The sequence below is a fragment of the Phalacrocorax aristotelis genome, chromosome 5 (assembly GCF_949628215.1).
Source record: "Phalacrocorax aristotelis chromosome 5, bGulAri2.1, whole genome shotgun sequence".
NCBI lineage: Eukaryota > Metazoa > Chordata > Aves > Suliformes > Phalacrocoracidae > Phalacrocorax > Phalacrocorax aristotelis.
In genome coordinates, this window is record NC_134280.1 from 2,663,864 (window position 1) to 2,679,330 (window position 15,467).

Sequence of the window (15,467 nt, forward strand, 5' to 3'; positions counted from 1 at the left end):
GCCATCACCCAGCCGAGCCAGTTCTGCGGGGCAGTTAAGGCCAAGGCGAGCAGCTCTCCTCAGCCCTGGCTCTGGAGGGGGCACCTTCCTGAGGGGACCCCGGCCCGGCTCGTCTCGCCGCCCCTCTGGAGGCCACAAAGCCCCGCACGCCACAGGTTCCCTTTCACAGCACTGAGATTTATAGACGGCCTCTATAAAATATTTTAAAAAACACCACAGAAAACACCTTTATTCCACACACCCCCCCGCGAGGGGCTGCGGCGCCGCGCGGCTCCCCTAGGGGGCGTGGCTGCTCCGGCGGGCCGCCGGCAGCGCGCGGCGAGGGGGCGGGCCCCGCAGAGGCGGCGGGCGGTGATTGGCGGACGCGAAGGTATAAATAGAGGCGGGCAGAGGGGGGGACAAAGCAGTCTGCGCGGGACCGGCGGGCGGGAGGAGTGGGGGCGGCGGCGCGTCCCTGCCGCTTCCACCCGGGTTGTTTTTCCTTCTGTTCTTCTTTTCCTTTTAAATTATTTGTATATTTTTGTGAGGGAACCGGGTGTGTTTTTTCCCTTTTTTTTTTTTTTTTTTCTCCGTTGTGGCCGGCGGGGGGACTAATCCGAGATCAATGAAGGAAAGAAGAGCGAGCCAGAAGTTATCGAGCAAGGCGGTGATGGATCCCAACCAGAACGTGAAGTGCAAAATCGTGGTGGTGGGGGACAGCCAGTGCGGGAAGACGGCGTTGCTCCACGTTTTCGCCAAGGACTGCTTCCCCGAGGTGGGCCGGGGGGGGCCGGGGGAACTGGGGGGGGGGGCACCGGGACGGGGGGTGCTGGGGCCGGGGGAGCTGGGGCGGTGGGCGCGGGCTGACGGTGCCCTGTCTCCCGACAGAGCTACGTCCCCACCGTCTTCGAGAACTACACGGCCAGCTTCGAGATCGACACGCAGCGCATCGAGCTCAGCCTCTGGGACACCTCGGGTGAGCGCTTCCCCCCGCCGCCGCCCGCTCCCGGGGCCGGGTTTGGGGGGGTGTAAGGGGTGGAGGGGGGGTGCAGCCCTCCTCGACCGGGGGAGCCGGAGGCCGCCCCTGCGGCCCCGCAGCCCCTCACCGCCGCGTCGCGGCGGGGGTGCCGGTCTCCAGATGCGAACGGCAGCTGTGCTGGCTGCTTTGGGGTTTGTTTTATTTATTTGATTTTTTTTTTAATCTGAGGTATACTTTAGCGATATACTTGACTTCTGGGGAGGGAAAAGGGTGTGGGCAAGCCTCCACTGAGCGACTTGTCAGCATTGCAGGGGCAGGCGGGCAGGGCAGGGGTATGCCTTCTCACCTGCCTGACTGCAAGGGGCTTCTCCGAGGAGCTGCGGGGATGCCTTCGCTCCTCCGCTGCTGTGAAACCCTGCTTCACCTGGGAGAAGGGTCAAGAGGCGTTTATATAAATGCTAATGTTAAATTACATCAGCTCGCGTTTGTGTTCCGTGTGGCGTCCGTAATGCCTGTTTGGTTTTTTTCTAAAATGCAGTACTTTTTCCCCCTGCTTTTGAGACATCTTTAAAGCCTGGCAAGACTAGGGAGGTGGGCACCCTCAGAGGGTGCAGAGGGAGCCATCCTTTCTTATATGAGCAGTCCTTAGGGTCCTCATCATGCTTTTTCAGTGGCCGTGTCAAAGCCCGTGGCTCACATGCCTCAAAGGTTGAGGTTCTTGATACTTGGCTGGCTTAAACCTCATGTTTGGCCAGGAGCTCCTCTAGGTCCTGCTGTCGTCGATGATCGGACTAAGCTTAGCGCCAGGGTGGTGAGGATGCACCCCTGAACTTGCCGCCTCGGTGCTGGAGGGAAGCGTGGACGGCCAGTGAGTCTCTACCGCACGGGGAGAGGTGGTCAGGGGTGAATGATGCCACGAACCATTAACGCGGGTGTGGATCAACATTAACTCTGCAGAAGTGATTGGGAAAAAAGCTGGAGGAACTTGACATATGCAAGACTTCTCTTCTTTAGGCAAGTTCTGTAGATAGCTTGTTAAAATATTGAGTTTGGACCCAGCAGTTCCTTCTAAATATGAAAACAGCCCTATCACCAGAAATGAAAATGTTAATCCCTTTCTAAAAAAAAAGGGAGCTTAGGCGGTGAGTTGGCTTTCCTCTTGCTGTTGAGGAAATGATTCCAAATTCTTGCAACACGGTTACTGGGAAAAAGCAGTCTCCGTGCCCACAACCGGTATCAGCGTGGCTCTGAACTCATTTTTTTTTATCTTTTGCCAAGTGAGGCTTGCAGACTTTTAGAGAGTGTCTGGTTTGAGCTTTCATCCTGATTACTAAGCTGGCTGTAACAAACTATGGAGTAAGGGCTTATTAAAAATTAATAGTGAAGTTATTTTGGAAAATTTTATCTTTAGCTATTAAAGTACAACATGCTCGCGGGTTACGCTGTTTGACATGGGAAGGTTTGGAATCTGTATGTCAAAGACTGGAGACACCCATGTAATGAAATATTCTGTAGCACTTCAAAAGACAAAAGCAGTGGAAGAAACAAATGCCAGGCGTTGCGTGTGCATGTCATCTTCTCAGGCCTGTCCTAGAACTAATAGAAAATTCGAGGCAGGAGCTTAAGATCAAGTGGCTAATTTGTCTGCAATCTGCAACTGAACAGGAAATGTTTGAAAGATCCAACGCTTGGTCTCATAAAGTGTTACTGAACAATGGATCCTCTGGTTGTGGGACTCTGTGAATGAAGAATTATTGCTCCATAAACAGCCCTTCTGACCAACTGCAAGGGGAACCACTACCCAAACCCATTAACCCAGTGCAAAATCACATCACCAGATAAGGGACATCAGAAGATAAGATAGTGGTTTAGCATTATCTTGAATTCTTGGTAATTTATTTTTTTACAAGCCTTTGTCCTATCCTCTGCTGAATTAGAATAAATGTCTTAATGACATTTTTAAAGCAGGGCTAGGTCGAGTTAACTTAAAAATACGACTGATTAACTGCCAAATACTAATGGAACTAATGCTAATTGTTTAGTATTTACCAAATGAATGAATGTGTCCATTGTGACACGGGGGGGAGGGGGGGGTGTGTGTGGGTGTGTGGAGGTAATGGCTGGAGTCATTTGAGGTACTTCACTGTCTCTTGGGGGAGGGGAAAAGGATGCTATTGAGCTGAGTTTGATTGCAGTGTACTGCAGATACTGATCGAGTCCTCTTGCAAGTATTTAGTATCAATCTTTAACTCTCTTGAACTATTTTCTAGCTGGGAGCATGCAACAGGCTGCCTTGCAAAATTGTTTCTGACTTGAGTTAAAGGAAATGTCGGGTTTTGCAGTGAATCCTTTGGAAGGAAGGTGCTGCCACTTTGAGCATTTTTTTGCTCTCTGAGAAAATAAGCAAAGCTGTAGGCATGGGTTAAAATAGGCTTGTATTAGGGTGAGAACAGGCCCTGCTGTCACGGTTTTGGTTTATGATCCTTTATATAATAATAGAGGACTCTTTAAGTACAAAATGTAGAGAGTCATGGGATGGATAGAACATTTTAAAGCTAGCTGTAAATTTGTTGGGAAGTTTTTTGTTGTCTTGGATATGCCTTTTGAAATATGGGACAAAACACTGTTACAAGTAAGAGTGGAATGGGAAGATTCATTATTCAAATATTTTCTGGTACTGGCTTGTTCTGCAAGTCATTATAAGGATTTAAATTAGCCACAGCATTAAGAAAAGCACTTGCCAACTTGAATTTCAATTGGTTTTTGGGCTACCAACCCTTCTTTCAAAGCAGGAATGTCTGGTTGCAATCTTAACTACACACAAATGATTCCACTCTGTGGTAACGTAGTATGGCAGTCTTGAGCTGTTCGCAAGCTGTGTGCTTATTTTGCTAGGTAGAGTATTAGAAGGTTCTTCAAGCTGGAGCTTCATCTTGTCTCATGGACACTGGGAAGGATACTTGTGTATCAGATGCCTGTGACTAACATAGGCATGATCTTAACGTGCACTTGCCGAGGTTTGGCTTCTTCCATTAAAAGTGACTACTGTGATACTTCTATTTCTTGCTGGTACAACAGCAGCTGTGGCACAGAAATCACATACTATTTATTAAGTTTACATACCTGTGTCTCCCTAAAACATGTTTTAGTTTCTTTTTTTCTTCGGTGAACTGTGGAAACTGTACTGGATACTCAATAAAATAATTCTCAACAGGGCCAGAAATACTTATGCACTGTTGGGGATTAGCATATAATTAAATCCAGAAGGGCCTTAGAGCTTTAAATCAGGTTAGCTTTACTGTGATTTCAGTGTGCACAATGTATTCAGTGTTTGTATAGAAACATAATATTAATTACAGCGCTTTTTGCTGAAATCTTTCAGAAGCCATCTGATACATACATGAATTAAAATTACTATTTTCCTGAGCTTGCTGGCAGTAAGCATTGTAAGGGAAATGTCTAATTTTTGTCTTTGCCTTTCCAGTTCACTTGCAAGTTGGCTTACTGAGCCATATGATCTCTTTTCTCCCATGGCAGAGTTAACACTAACTAGTCTTTTTAGGTGGGGGTGGCTTTTCCCCCTCTTTAAGGGGGAAATAATTAGATTTGATAACTGGGAATACCAATTCACCTACCATAGTCCTGTTTTCTGTTTGAGGTGCTGTAGGTACCATGATATTCGTGTGCTTGGAGATAGATGTGTTCCATGATTCAAAATCACCTGCATTCTCTCCAAAACAGCCAAGGTGGATTTGGAAGGAGGAAAGCCGTCAGCTACGTAGAGTGGCCACTGCAGTATTTGATGTGTTCTCTGTGTAGCTGATAATTAGCGAGCCCAAGGGTTTGGGAGTGAGAATGCTGCTGTTCAACTGTTGTTCTTTCAGTTGACTGGAGTCCAAAAGGCTACAAAGACTAATGCCTGATGGCTGCTTGGTGGTGTGTAAATAGCAGAGTCCTGCCTGTTACTGAGCGCTGCTTCCCTTAGGGCCCGTGGGCAAGCAGAGGCTGAGCAGCTCGGTGAGCAGGAGCTGACCAGGTTCAGCACTGTAGGTGGGACGTGGGGCTGAACCTCCTGGTTGGAGCTGGTGGTGGTGCTGCCTTCGAGCCTTGCAGACAAATGAGGACATCAGCTTTCTGTGATCTAGCATCTTAGAGTGGTACTAAGCCATCAAAAAATTAAGTATGCTTTAACTTTTAATGATGGAATTCTGTTATTTATTAAGATAGTGATGTTTAAACCTAAGCTTTGGTATCTTCTGTAAACTAAAGCCAGCCGTGTTGCTGGTGAGGGGTTTTATTTCAGTTTAAAAGTTGAATTTATGTTGTACTTTGCATGAAACATAAGTTTGTAAAAGTAGATGATTCCTAATGTTTAAATTATTTTGGCTTAAATTATTTAAGCTGCCAAACAGATGAAAAAAAGGGGGATTGCAGCTGGAATATACTTCTACCACAAAGTATGATGAACTACAGCATTATTAGCAATTCCTTAATAAAACAGAAGAATCATCCGTGTTGTCCTTGACAAAAATGTTTCATTTTGTAGGAACAGTCTCAAACACAAATAAGCTTATTTTTTTCCAGAAATACCATAGCTGTAGTTCTACATTCCCCTTCTGTTTTCTAGGCTTGGCATGGCTCCAAATCTGCAGACTAACTTGAAAAAGAGCGAGCAGCCTTACAGGGCTGTGCTCAAGTTGTCTGTTCAGACTTGAGCCTCATTCCTGAGATTCCTGGCTTCTGAGGGTTTCTCTGGGCGAAACGATGAAATGCCAGATTGAATAGGCTCGCACAGCGAGGGCCGTAGCCCCTCTTTATTTGCACAGTAATAAAGGTTCAGTTAGTGCTGTTGAATGAGACCAGGAAATTTCCTTTGATACTGCGGCCCAAGTACTTCAAACGGTTCCCACTTGTTCTGCCACACACTACCCCAAAGAAAAGGAGGTGTCAAATATTCCGCCTAGATTGCATCTGAGCAGAAGGACTGCCTGTAAAAGTGCGCTTACTCTAGCTCAGCGTCTTTAATACGGGAGGTTCAGAGGGAAAACCTAAAAAGAAGAACCCTCAAAACAAACAACAGCTACAGCTGACACAGTAGAAAGGAGTCTCTGGGCTCGAGGTGGTGACTGTATGTATACATAAATACATGCTGATGGACATATATGGTGTGTTGTATCCCTGAAGACTGGTGAGTGAGAAGATAGGTATGTGTCAAAGGAATTAGTTTCTGGGTGAGGCTTTTTTGAGGCTCCTTTCTAGCCAGCAACCATTTGGCCAAGCATTAATGATCTTCAATCCTGCCCTTACTTGCCTGTGCTCGGCAGGGAGGTGTGCTAGCCAGGCAGCGGCTCTCGCCAGCGTGCGGGCTGGTGGCCGAGCGGCACTCTGTGCTTTGGCCCGTTCAACGCTGCAGAGCAGTGCAGGTGGCTAGTTAACGGCACGCTGCTCTGCAGTTTGGCTGTCCAGGATAAATAACTTGGCCCTGGGGCTCTGGGATAAATAACTTGGCCCTGGGGCTCCCGGATGGAGGTACTGCAATAGCTGGAGATAGCTGGGGAATCATTAGTAGTAGAAAATGCTTATTGATAGTCACTGCGAGCTGAGCTGAAATGAATAGTTAACCACCGGTCAGCTCAGCTCGCTTAGATTTCTGTCTAACATGTCATTTACTGCTGAAGACAGCTAACTGTTCTTTGAAGAGCAAGTTTCTGACAGCTGCCTCTTTGTTAGATTGACATCATTTATGAAGATGAGCGTTTGAATAAAATAGTCTCGTTCAACAAATTACCTTCTGCTACCTAGTTTGGTAATGCTTCATTCCCCATGTGTTACTCTTCATTTCAAAAACAACATTCCTGAGATTCTTGACTCCTTCCTTCCAGTATAAGCTGTACAACTGAAGTCATCTGCGATACGTTCGCACCATTCCCTGCTCTGCTTTGTGCAACAGCATGAGCTGTCTGTCAGTTAAAAACTTGAGGAATTTCTCTAATCCAGTTAATAGTCTGCTCAGCCTCTGAGACCTTACAGCCAATTAGTTCTAGATAGTTGGAAACTGGGTGATATAATTAGCTGATAACCCCAAAACTCTTGAAAGCTGTGTTCATGTTGCATGTGTTCTATGCTGCATCTTAGGTTCATGAGAGAAGAATATAGAAATAAGACGATATGACTAAGAAAATGTGGTTTTAGTTACAGGCATGCATTTTAAAGCCTAAGCCCTTATCCTGTTGGACCACTTAACTGTTTAATACCCTTGTAAATCAGAAATGCATTCTCCTCAATAAATGAAGCTTCAGCAGAGTTAAGGTCAAACCGAATGGTGGCTGAGAGACTGGAACTTCCTAGAAAAGATTATTTTTTTTCCACCAAACCTGTTACCAGATTCCCCAGATGATAAAAAAAAAATGTGATTTCTGACTCTGGAGATATATTTAACTCTGCACATCATGAAAATTCTTAAAGAAAACAGCATATCCCTTAACAGCTCTGGAAGTAAAACATGCACAAGGTGCAATATTGGACCTATTTCTGTTCCATCAGATTACTAGATTAGCTTTGATCTTGTTGGTAAATCTGTTTTATGGGCTAAACATAAACATTTATTGCAAACATATATTGGTTTACATGTTGATGAGGCTTTTTGTGACAAACTTGCGTGCCTGCCTACCCATAGGACTGTGATTCTTTCCTGCTGGAATTCTGCAACAGATGCTTTAAATTGAGGCAAGAGTTTATTCTAAAAATTGCAGATACGTATGACAACTAAAGATGCTTTTTATGCTTGGAACTATTTGTTTTAAATTAAATGTTAGAGGAATCAAAACTGGTTAATTTCAAAACTTTCTGAACTTCTTCTGTGAAAGCGCAACTGTGACAAATCTGCTTTGAAGAAGCCTTTTGGAGGTTAAGGATTTGTTCTCAAGAGTCAAATCCCTGCAGGTTAATGCTGGGATTTAAACTTGGGCTGACCTGATTTCCCTTCCCTTGTTACTGGGGGCATCGCAAGCTTTTGGTGGGAGATGGATCGCTGGGGTGCCATCACTCTTAATTGCTTGGGAAAGCCGTTGCTTTTGTAGGTGAGAAACAAAAGGGAAGCGGGGAAATGAGCGGTTGCAACGAGTGTTTTGGGAATACAGGGCTATTGAAGAGAAGAAGGGAGCTGGGTGCTATTGAAGGGCTTCACTGAAAACTTTTTTTAAACTTTCTGAATAAGCTTGAATGACTGCAGAAAGTAAAAAATATAAACTAATGAAAATGTTGTTTGTTTCCCTGCAGGGTCTCCATATTATGACAATGTCCGCCCGCTTTCCTATCCAGATTCTGATGCTGTCCTCATTTGCTTTGACATCAGTCGGCCAGAAACTCTTGACAGCGTGCTAAAAAAGGCAAGTGTTAGAGAACCATTTGAGTACAGAACTGTTTGAGTAGCTTGTCTTTAAATCTCTGAAGAATGGTGCTGTTTCCTACATTGGAAACTCCAGTTTGTTCCTTTTGATGGAGAGGTGACAGGACTGTGCTCTGCACTGCTAGAATTTGAGATCATATGTTTGAAAGGGATGAATTTTAACTGAAAACAAAAACGCTCTAATAGATGCTCTGGGGTAAAGTAGATTCTCATTCTTCAGCCCTTAGACAGGGCTTGTTTAGGGTCATGTGAGGTGCAGGGCTGGGTGCAGCAAGAAATTGTCTCGCTTTATATTTGTATAACAGACAGGACTGAGAAACTTTGCCATGTTGAGAAGACAGTTAAAACATGCCTGCCAAGTATTTGGACTTTTCCATGGCTTTACATAATTTCTCAGCCTGAAGCTCAAAGGAACCGGTGACAAAAGCCTCTGGAAGCCACCAGGAGGCCTAGCAGTGGTGTAGAAATGTGATCTTACCCCAAACTTCAGAACATTTCACAAACTCGGTGACCTGAGATTCAGTGACAGACTTTTCCTAAGTTAAAATGAGAATTTTGATATTCAAGCTCTGTTTGCAAGGTGGCCCTGGTCTTCTCCTTGGTCACTGGGCATGGCTCAGTTTTTCAGTGTTATCTTTAAGGCTTAAGGACCTGAATTTCATTTTTTTTTTTGTAGCCGAGGCCAGTGATTCTTGTGTCACTGGGGATAAAGTGGCCTACAGTGCTCTGAATAGTCTGCAGAAACAGAAAAGACTTGAGACTAGTCTCTCAGCTGCTAACTGTGCCAACAAGCATGTAAAACTGTCCTTCTCTCTCCCTGATAAAGTTGATTACTGTTGGCTTCATTCTGTAAGAGATTTTTTCTTAATATGCTTTTAAACCCAAATGATACCCTTAAGTTTTAGGGATTTTATGATCTGTTCAGATCATGCTGTGAAATTTTTGGCTTGCTTGTGTTCTCAGAGTAACCATGTAGAGGGGGAACAAACCCAAGGAATACATTACAAGTTTTATTTGAAGGGCTTATTACTGGTTCACAGTAGCTGAACCCTTTACAGGTTTGTGTAGTTCTAGGTGTGAGGTTGTAGCCATGAGCCAATGCATAGCAACACTTATTTTGTGGTCATACAAGACCTGCCTCTGTAGCTCCGTCTTGAGGAACCAATGAATGTGGTGACACCGGGTTTTGTTGGTTCCTGTCTGCAAATGGCTATGGCTGGGTGTTTACCGCTTGTGAGGAGCGACTGGTATGCAAACGTTGACTCATGTAGGTAAACGAGCTCAATTCGTTCCCTCTTGATTAGTAAGTTGGTGGAATTATTGAGTGTATAAGGTTGTAAGATTTCATCCTTGGCCAGATCCTGCTGGAACTAATGCCTTTAGAAATTAGCTTGAAGGTAGATACAAGATGAAGTTCAGTGAGTCATGACGTTTCATGTAATTTCTGTATCTGTTGCCTCTTTGGATTTAAACATTCAACTACTCGAGTATAATAACAACCTAAAATTTTACAGTGGAAAGGTGAAATCCAGGAGTTCTGTCCAAACACCAAAATGCTTTTGGTTGGTTGCAAGTCGGATCTGCGCACGGATGTAAGCACACTAGTGGAACTTTCCAATCACAGGCAGACACCCGTGTCCTATGACCAGGTACGTGCCACGGCCTTTGTGCTTAGGGGTGGAAGATAAATCTTTTCTATCACGGTAGCCATCTTCATGAACAACTTGTCCCCCCCATTGACACGAGTCTTTCCTAGAAGTCAGATGCACATACTCTAGTAGCTGGAGGTGAATTTGAAAACTATGAGTGAAGGCAAAGCCTACCCACAGACTGGATGCAGCAGAAAGTCATGCAGCCCTGCCACACATCCTTTAAGTATCACAAAATTGCCTTACTGATTGCAAAGAGCCTTTTAGGTGAATTGAAAATAAACTTACTGCTTTTGTGGGTCTACAGAGGCGAAAACAGTAAGAGGTGTGACATGTCCGGTTTGTTTACTGATAAATTGGTAACATTTTTTGTTCAAACTTAAGATTTGAATCTCATACATTTGACTTCAGTGTCACGGCAAGCATTGCATGTAGTCTGACCCCTTAAAAATCCTATTTTCTAAAAACATCATCTGTGAAAACACCGTGTAGCTCCCTCTGAAAGTGGCACTAAATCCAGGAAGCATCATCTTAGCAGCAGTTCTCTGCTTCTGGGGAAGTGAAGTTTGGAGCCAGGCATCAGGGTAGAGAAACTGAAGTGAAAGGGAAGGGAATCGGGCCATGGGAGAGCAGGAGGTAGAGAATGAGAAAACTGGGCTCTGAGCTAAACTTCCCCTTGTTACTCACGCATGTGTATCGTGCGTTGCAGCTGAACCCTGGTGGTGGATTGAGATATACCCTGCAGGGTGTGAGAGTGAGAACGGTACCTCCAGAAGTAACTCTAGCTAGTGTGTATATCCTGTGCTATCAGACAGGTTTTGATGTTTTCTCCGCAGCCTCAGGTTTTCCAAACCAACAGCTCTTGATATCCGATTACTAATAATGCAGCCTCCTACCTGTTTAAATTTGAAAAATCCAAAGATACCATAAACTGAGTATCCTGATGAAAATGGAGTCTTGTACTGTGATGGCTTATGCTGGCTGTGGCATTTTTCTACACTCAGGAAACATCCTTCCATTGCAGACAATTTTATGTGAAGCTAAATGCCATTTTACCTTAGTGTAAAACAATTCAGAAGCGTCCTTAAAATCCTGCTTGTTGGGCAAGATGTCACCTTGGTTACAAACTACCACTGTTGCATGCATGTATATCCATGTTGTTCAGCCTCAGAGCTGTAATCTTCCATGCTATTTTTCTTTGAGTATTAAACTTAACAGGAAACACTGTCTGCCACTTAGTACATACACAAGTTCATATATTACATTTTTTACAGTACTTCAGTGAAATCACCAAGTCTCTCCCCTTCCTGTAGATAGTGATCAAAAATCTAGTGACAGGTGGATTTGTCCCCTGGAGTTGAAGATTCACGTATCTTCTGGTGTCACAGCTTAGCCCAGACCCCTTAGGAACAGGAGTCAACCGAAGATAAAGGGCTAAGCCAGAAGCTATTACTTGGCAGCTGAAAGGAAAATTGTATGTGTTACAGGGAAGCCCATACTTCAGCAAACTCCCAGAATTTCATCTGCACTCTGTGTAAGCAAAAGCTTAGACTGAGCAATGGTTTTATCTCGTGGTTGCTAAATCCCTGGTGGCGTGAAGCAGCCCGGTGCTTTCCTGTGCTAGTTCTAGGGAAGGGTTCTTTAGGAAGGGGTTGAGATAACACAGCTGATGTTTAAATTCCCTTGCCAAGTCAACATGGGATCAGAGAGTTTAGTGGGGTTTTCCCCGTTCCTCTTGTAAGGAAGTGTTGGGAGCGTAAAGCCAGTTAGTTCATGGTGACACCTTCCCCTGTGCTAGGCAGTTTCCAGTCAGCTACACCTGAGCAAACATTTCCGAGGCTCTAAGGTGTAGGTTAGGCTTGGTTAGTAGGAGTTGAGATGTTTAACTGTGGGGAGGGCTTGTCCTACCAACTGGTACTCCTTTATCAGGTGCTCCCACTTAGAGTTGATAAAAAGGTGGCTGCATCACTGTGGTGTAAACAGTGTATACTGAAGATGTGGGTCCAAATAGATTAGTGCCATCAGCCTGGCACTAGAGCAAAGAGGAGGGTTTGGACTGACTTATGTCTGTATCTCAGGCCCATGAATATGTGAGGAGTGGCACATCAAGGATGTGGTTGGATTTTTGTAACTTGCTATCCCTCGGAAGTAAAATTCTGTTGAAACAACTCAATTTTTTCACACAATGCTGTATTGTCTTCCAGTAGCAAAACCTACAACAGGATACTGGAGGCAATGTGGTGTTTTCCTTGTGCTGCGGAAACAAATATCCCTGTTTTGACTTTAAATGCACTTAAAAGCAAAAAATAAGGGCTCATATAACCACTAATGACCTTTTTCCTTTCTTTTTTGCCTGTTCCCTAGCTGCAAGTTGACATAACTACCCCCGACCCAGAAACCCACATGACCTTTGCCCGCTTTGTGGAGATGTAACACGGGCTCCACTCCAGGTCGGGCATGCTGGCCAGCCCTTAAGGCAATCAGAATACATTTTCTCTTTGGAGATAGCAGGCTTAAACCTGGAAGCTGCCAGGTCCGGACCTTTTCCAGTCCAAACCTTTTCACAGACGCAAGTTAAGGTGTAAAGGTGCAGTTGCTAAATTGGTCCCATGAATACTCTTCTGCAGTTGTTTGCAGGTCACTGAGCTTATCTTCTCCAATTTGTATTTATCGGCGTAGGAGATAATGCTTGGATACTTGTTTGATACATCTTGGAACCAAAGCTCTGTTTATTTTGCAAAATTAGCTGCTGGCAGTAGTTTTCTTTGGTTTTCACAAAACATTGTGTATGGAAAACAGCGCTGAAAAGTAATCGTACGGTTTGCTTTGCCTCTCTGCGGAAACTTGGTATTGATTGCATGTTCTTTTTTTCCCCTTAGGGTGCAAATATGGCCAAACAGATTGGAGCAGCTACATATATTGAATGCTCAGCCTTACAGTCAGAAAACAGTGTCAGAGACATTTTTCATGTTGCCACCTTGGCGTGTGTGAATAAAACAAATAAAAATGTTAAACGAAACAAATCGCAGAGGGCAACGAAGCGAATTTCACACATGCCCGGCAGGCCAGAACTTTCCACAGTGGCGACGGACTTGCGAAAGGACAAAGCAAAGAGTTGCACGGTGATGTGAAGGACCTTGATTTCCTGGAGAAGGAGGAAGAGAGCGTCTGGGAGGAGTGGGGGCTCAATGAAGTACACAGCCACATGGTATTTAATGGGGGCTTGTGCCAGTGCTTTAATGGAGACTTCACCTGTTATGTGAGACTGTACTTAGGAACTGGGCAGCGAGAAGAAATGGCTCTAAACGAGGTGGCATCAGGAAATGATACGTTGAAGAAAATGCCCAAAAAAAAAAAAGGGAAAATGTTTGAATGTGCTGAGAAGAGAGGGTGAATGGGAAAATAATACTGCAAAGAAGAGATGTCATTGACAGTGCTTGCTTCTTTTATTAACGCTCTACTCCTGGATGCTACTGCTTTGATTTCATTAAAATAGTACGTTAATGTTTTTTAAAGAAGACGTTAATATGCCCTCATTAAGGAACTATCCCTGTGACCTTATAGTTGGTTTTCCAAAGGATATGATCTAATTTTTTAGTAGCTCATTAAAATGGAGAGTATACCGAGGTCTGTGCGTCACCTAGAGGAAAACACTGTATGTGAGAAGTCTGGAGTTTTGCCTTCCCGAGGCGGCAGCGCGATCTACGTTTGAGCGCGTTGGTAACGAAGACAACCGTTTTGAGATTTCCCGGTATTATAGGTGCCCTCGCACTGTGGAAATTAAACGGATCAAACTGGGGTGTGGGGGCAAACTACCTGCCCGTTGCAGGACTCTGACTTCCCATTCCTCTTCGTGATTGTAATTTAGAGTGGAAATGATCTCCAGTTCTGGTGTACTGTATGGGTATGTCGCTGTAGGTTCAAGTGAAAGGTGCTAAGAGCTATGATGACAAATGATCCTTAGTTTTACAACCATGATAATTCGTTAAGCCTTACTGCCCGTCTGGGGAAGCCCCGAGACTCCTCTGCTTCTGCTAGGAGTTGGAGAGCCGGGTGGATCCCAGGATCTAGCCCTCTGTAAATGCTACAGAGAAGTGCTATTCTGTGATGTGGTTCACTGCAATTATCTTTGCAAAATAAAACACCCCCAAGAATCTGCAAATGAGCCAGCAGAGCCAGGTTGTCTTTTGTGATGCTCTTGTTGTTGGGGCAGCTGTCTCTCGCTGCGGACTGCGTTTGCTCATGGTGAGGAAGTGGGGTCTGAAGAACTGTGACGCCTTAAGGGGTCCCCAGTGGCAACTGGATACTGTCCTTAATCTTTAAGATTTATATGTATCCAGCCAACACTCATGAAACATCAGTGAACCAGTTAAGTCAAATTCTTTTTTGCTTACTGAATACTATTGTTACATTAGATAAATCGGCCTTTAAAATTGTTTGCAACTGCTTACTGACTTAACTTCATAGCCTCGCTCAAAAGAAGGATACTGTAAGCTCTAACCAGTGTGGCTATCGCTTGTTAAGGACAAGCGTTCTGTTCCCAAGGGTAATGCTTCATTTTTGAAGTGTTAAAGCTGTGTTCATGTTGACTTGTGCAAAGATAAAGGGTTTCCATAATTAAAACTCAGTTCTGTGTGTTCCCGGCACTTTGTTTCATCTGATAAAAGAAGGAAAAAAAAAACCAAACCCACCCATTCCAATTATTTCCCACAAAAAGACATTTTTTACCACCATAATAAGCTTTTTGACTGATGCAACAGTGCGCTTAGGGCAGTATTACAAAATAGCTGGTAAGTGCTTTCTGTATTTAAATATTGTGGAAAAAATAAGTTATAACTGTTATAAAACAGGACATTCATTACTTTTTTTTTAATTGTTGAAGTCACTTTGTATGTTTGGTTAATGTTTCTGCAGTATTTATTAAAATACCATTTTTCTTTGAATTAAAAAAAAAATAATTGACTTGTAGTGGAAATGGCCTTTGTGTGTTAGTTCGTTAATACTTGTGTGTTTTGGATGTAATTGTACTGAGCTACAGGCCAGGCATAGGTGGGAATCGGGATGTGATTTGAGCAGAAAGCAATATTAGCCTTGCAAATGCCTTTTGGGCTCTTTGGTGTTAGATTTAGGTGCGAAGCGTGGGGTGCTTGAGTTGTGTTTCCCAAAAATGACAGGCAGAGGAGACCAGAGCAAGCAAACAAGTGACGTTGGGTTTGCTTTGCCTCTAAGGCATTGAATGTTGCTTTTTAAAAGGCTTCATATATTCAGGTTGTTCCTAGCAACTGCTCTTTGCTGCCTGCTGTGAGTTCAGCAAAGACAGACTTTCCTAACCCAGGGATGTGCCTGTTCTCTGTCACCATTGGGACTTTAAGCTTGCAGTGGCTTCTCTTGGAAGAGATGTCCTGTTCAATATTTTCATTGATGATGTGGATGAGGGGACTGAGTGCACCCT

At 44.2% G+C, this 15,467-nt stretch overlaps 1 protein-coding gene across 1 annotated transcript; it reads left to right on the plus strand.

Moving 5' to 3' along the window:
• Positions 1-405: 405 nt before the first annotated feature.
• Positions 406-14,977, plus strand: RND3 (Rho family GTPase 3). Its single transcript, XM_075092747.1, has 5 exons — positions 406-754; positions 868-955; positions 8,237-8,346; positions 9,881-10,015; positions 12,895-14,977. Exons 1-5 carry the CDS (start codon positions 605-607, stop codon positions 13,144-13,146), a joined length of 735 nt encoding a protein of 244 aa, XP_074948848.1. The 5' UTR covers positions 406-604; the 3' UTR covers positions 13,147-14,977.
• Positions 14,978-15,467: the final 490 nt, after the last annotated feature.

Bases quoted from the DNA above. Each gene is read 5' to 3' on its own strand.
- RND3 (XM_075092747.1), top strand. From the start codon at position 605: ATGAAGGAAAGAAGAGCGAGCCAGAAGTTATCGAGCAAGGCGGTGATG. The intron at 755-867 runs GTGGGCCGGGGG...GTCTCCCGACAG, and splicing joins CCAAGGACTGCTTCCCCGAG to AGCTACGTCCCCACCGTCTT. The intron at 10,016-12,894 runs GTACGTGCCACG...TTTTCCCCTTAG, and splicing joins CACCCGTGTCCTATGACCAG to GGTGCAAATATGGCCAAACA.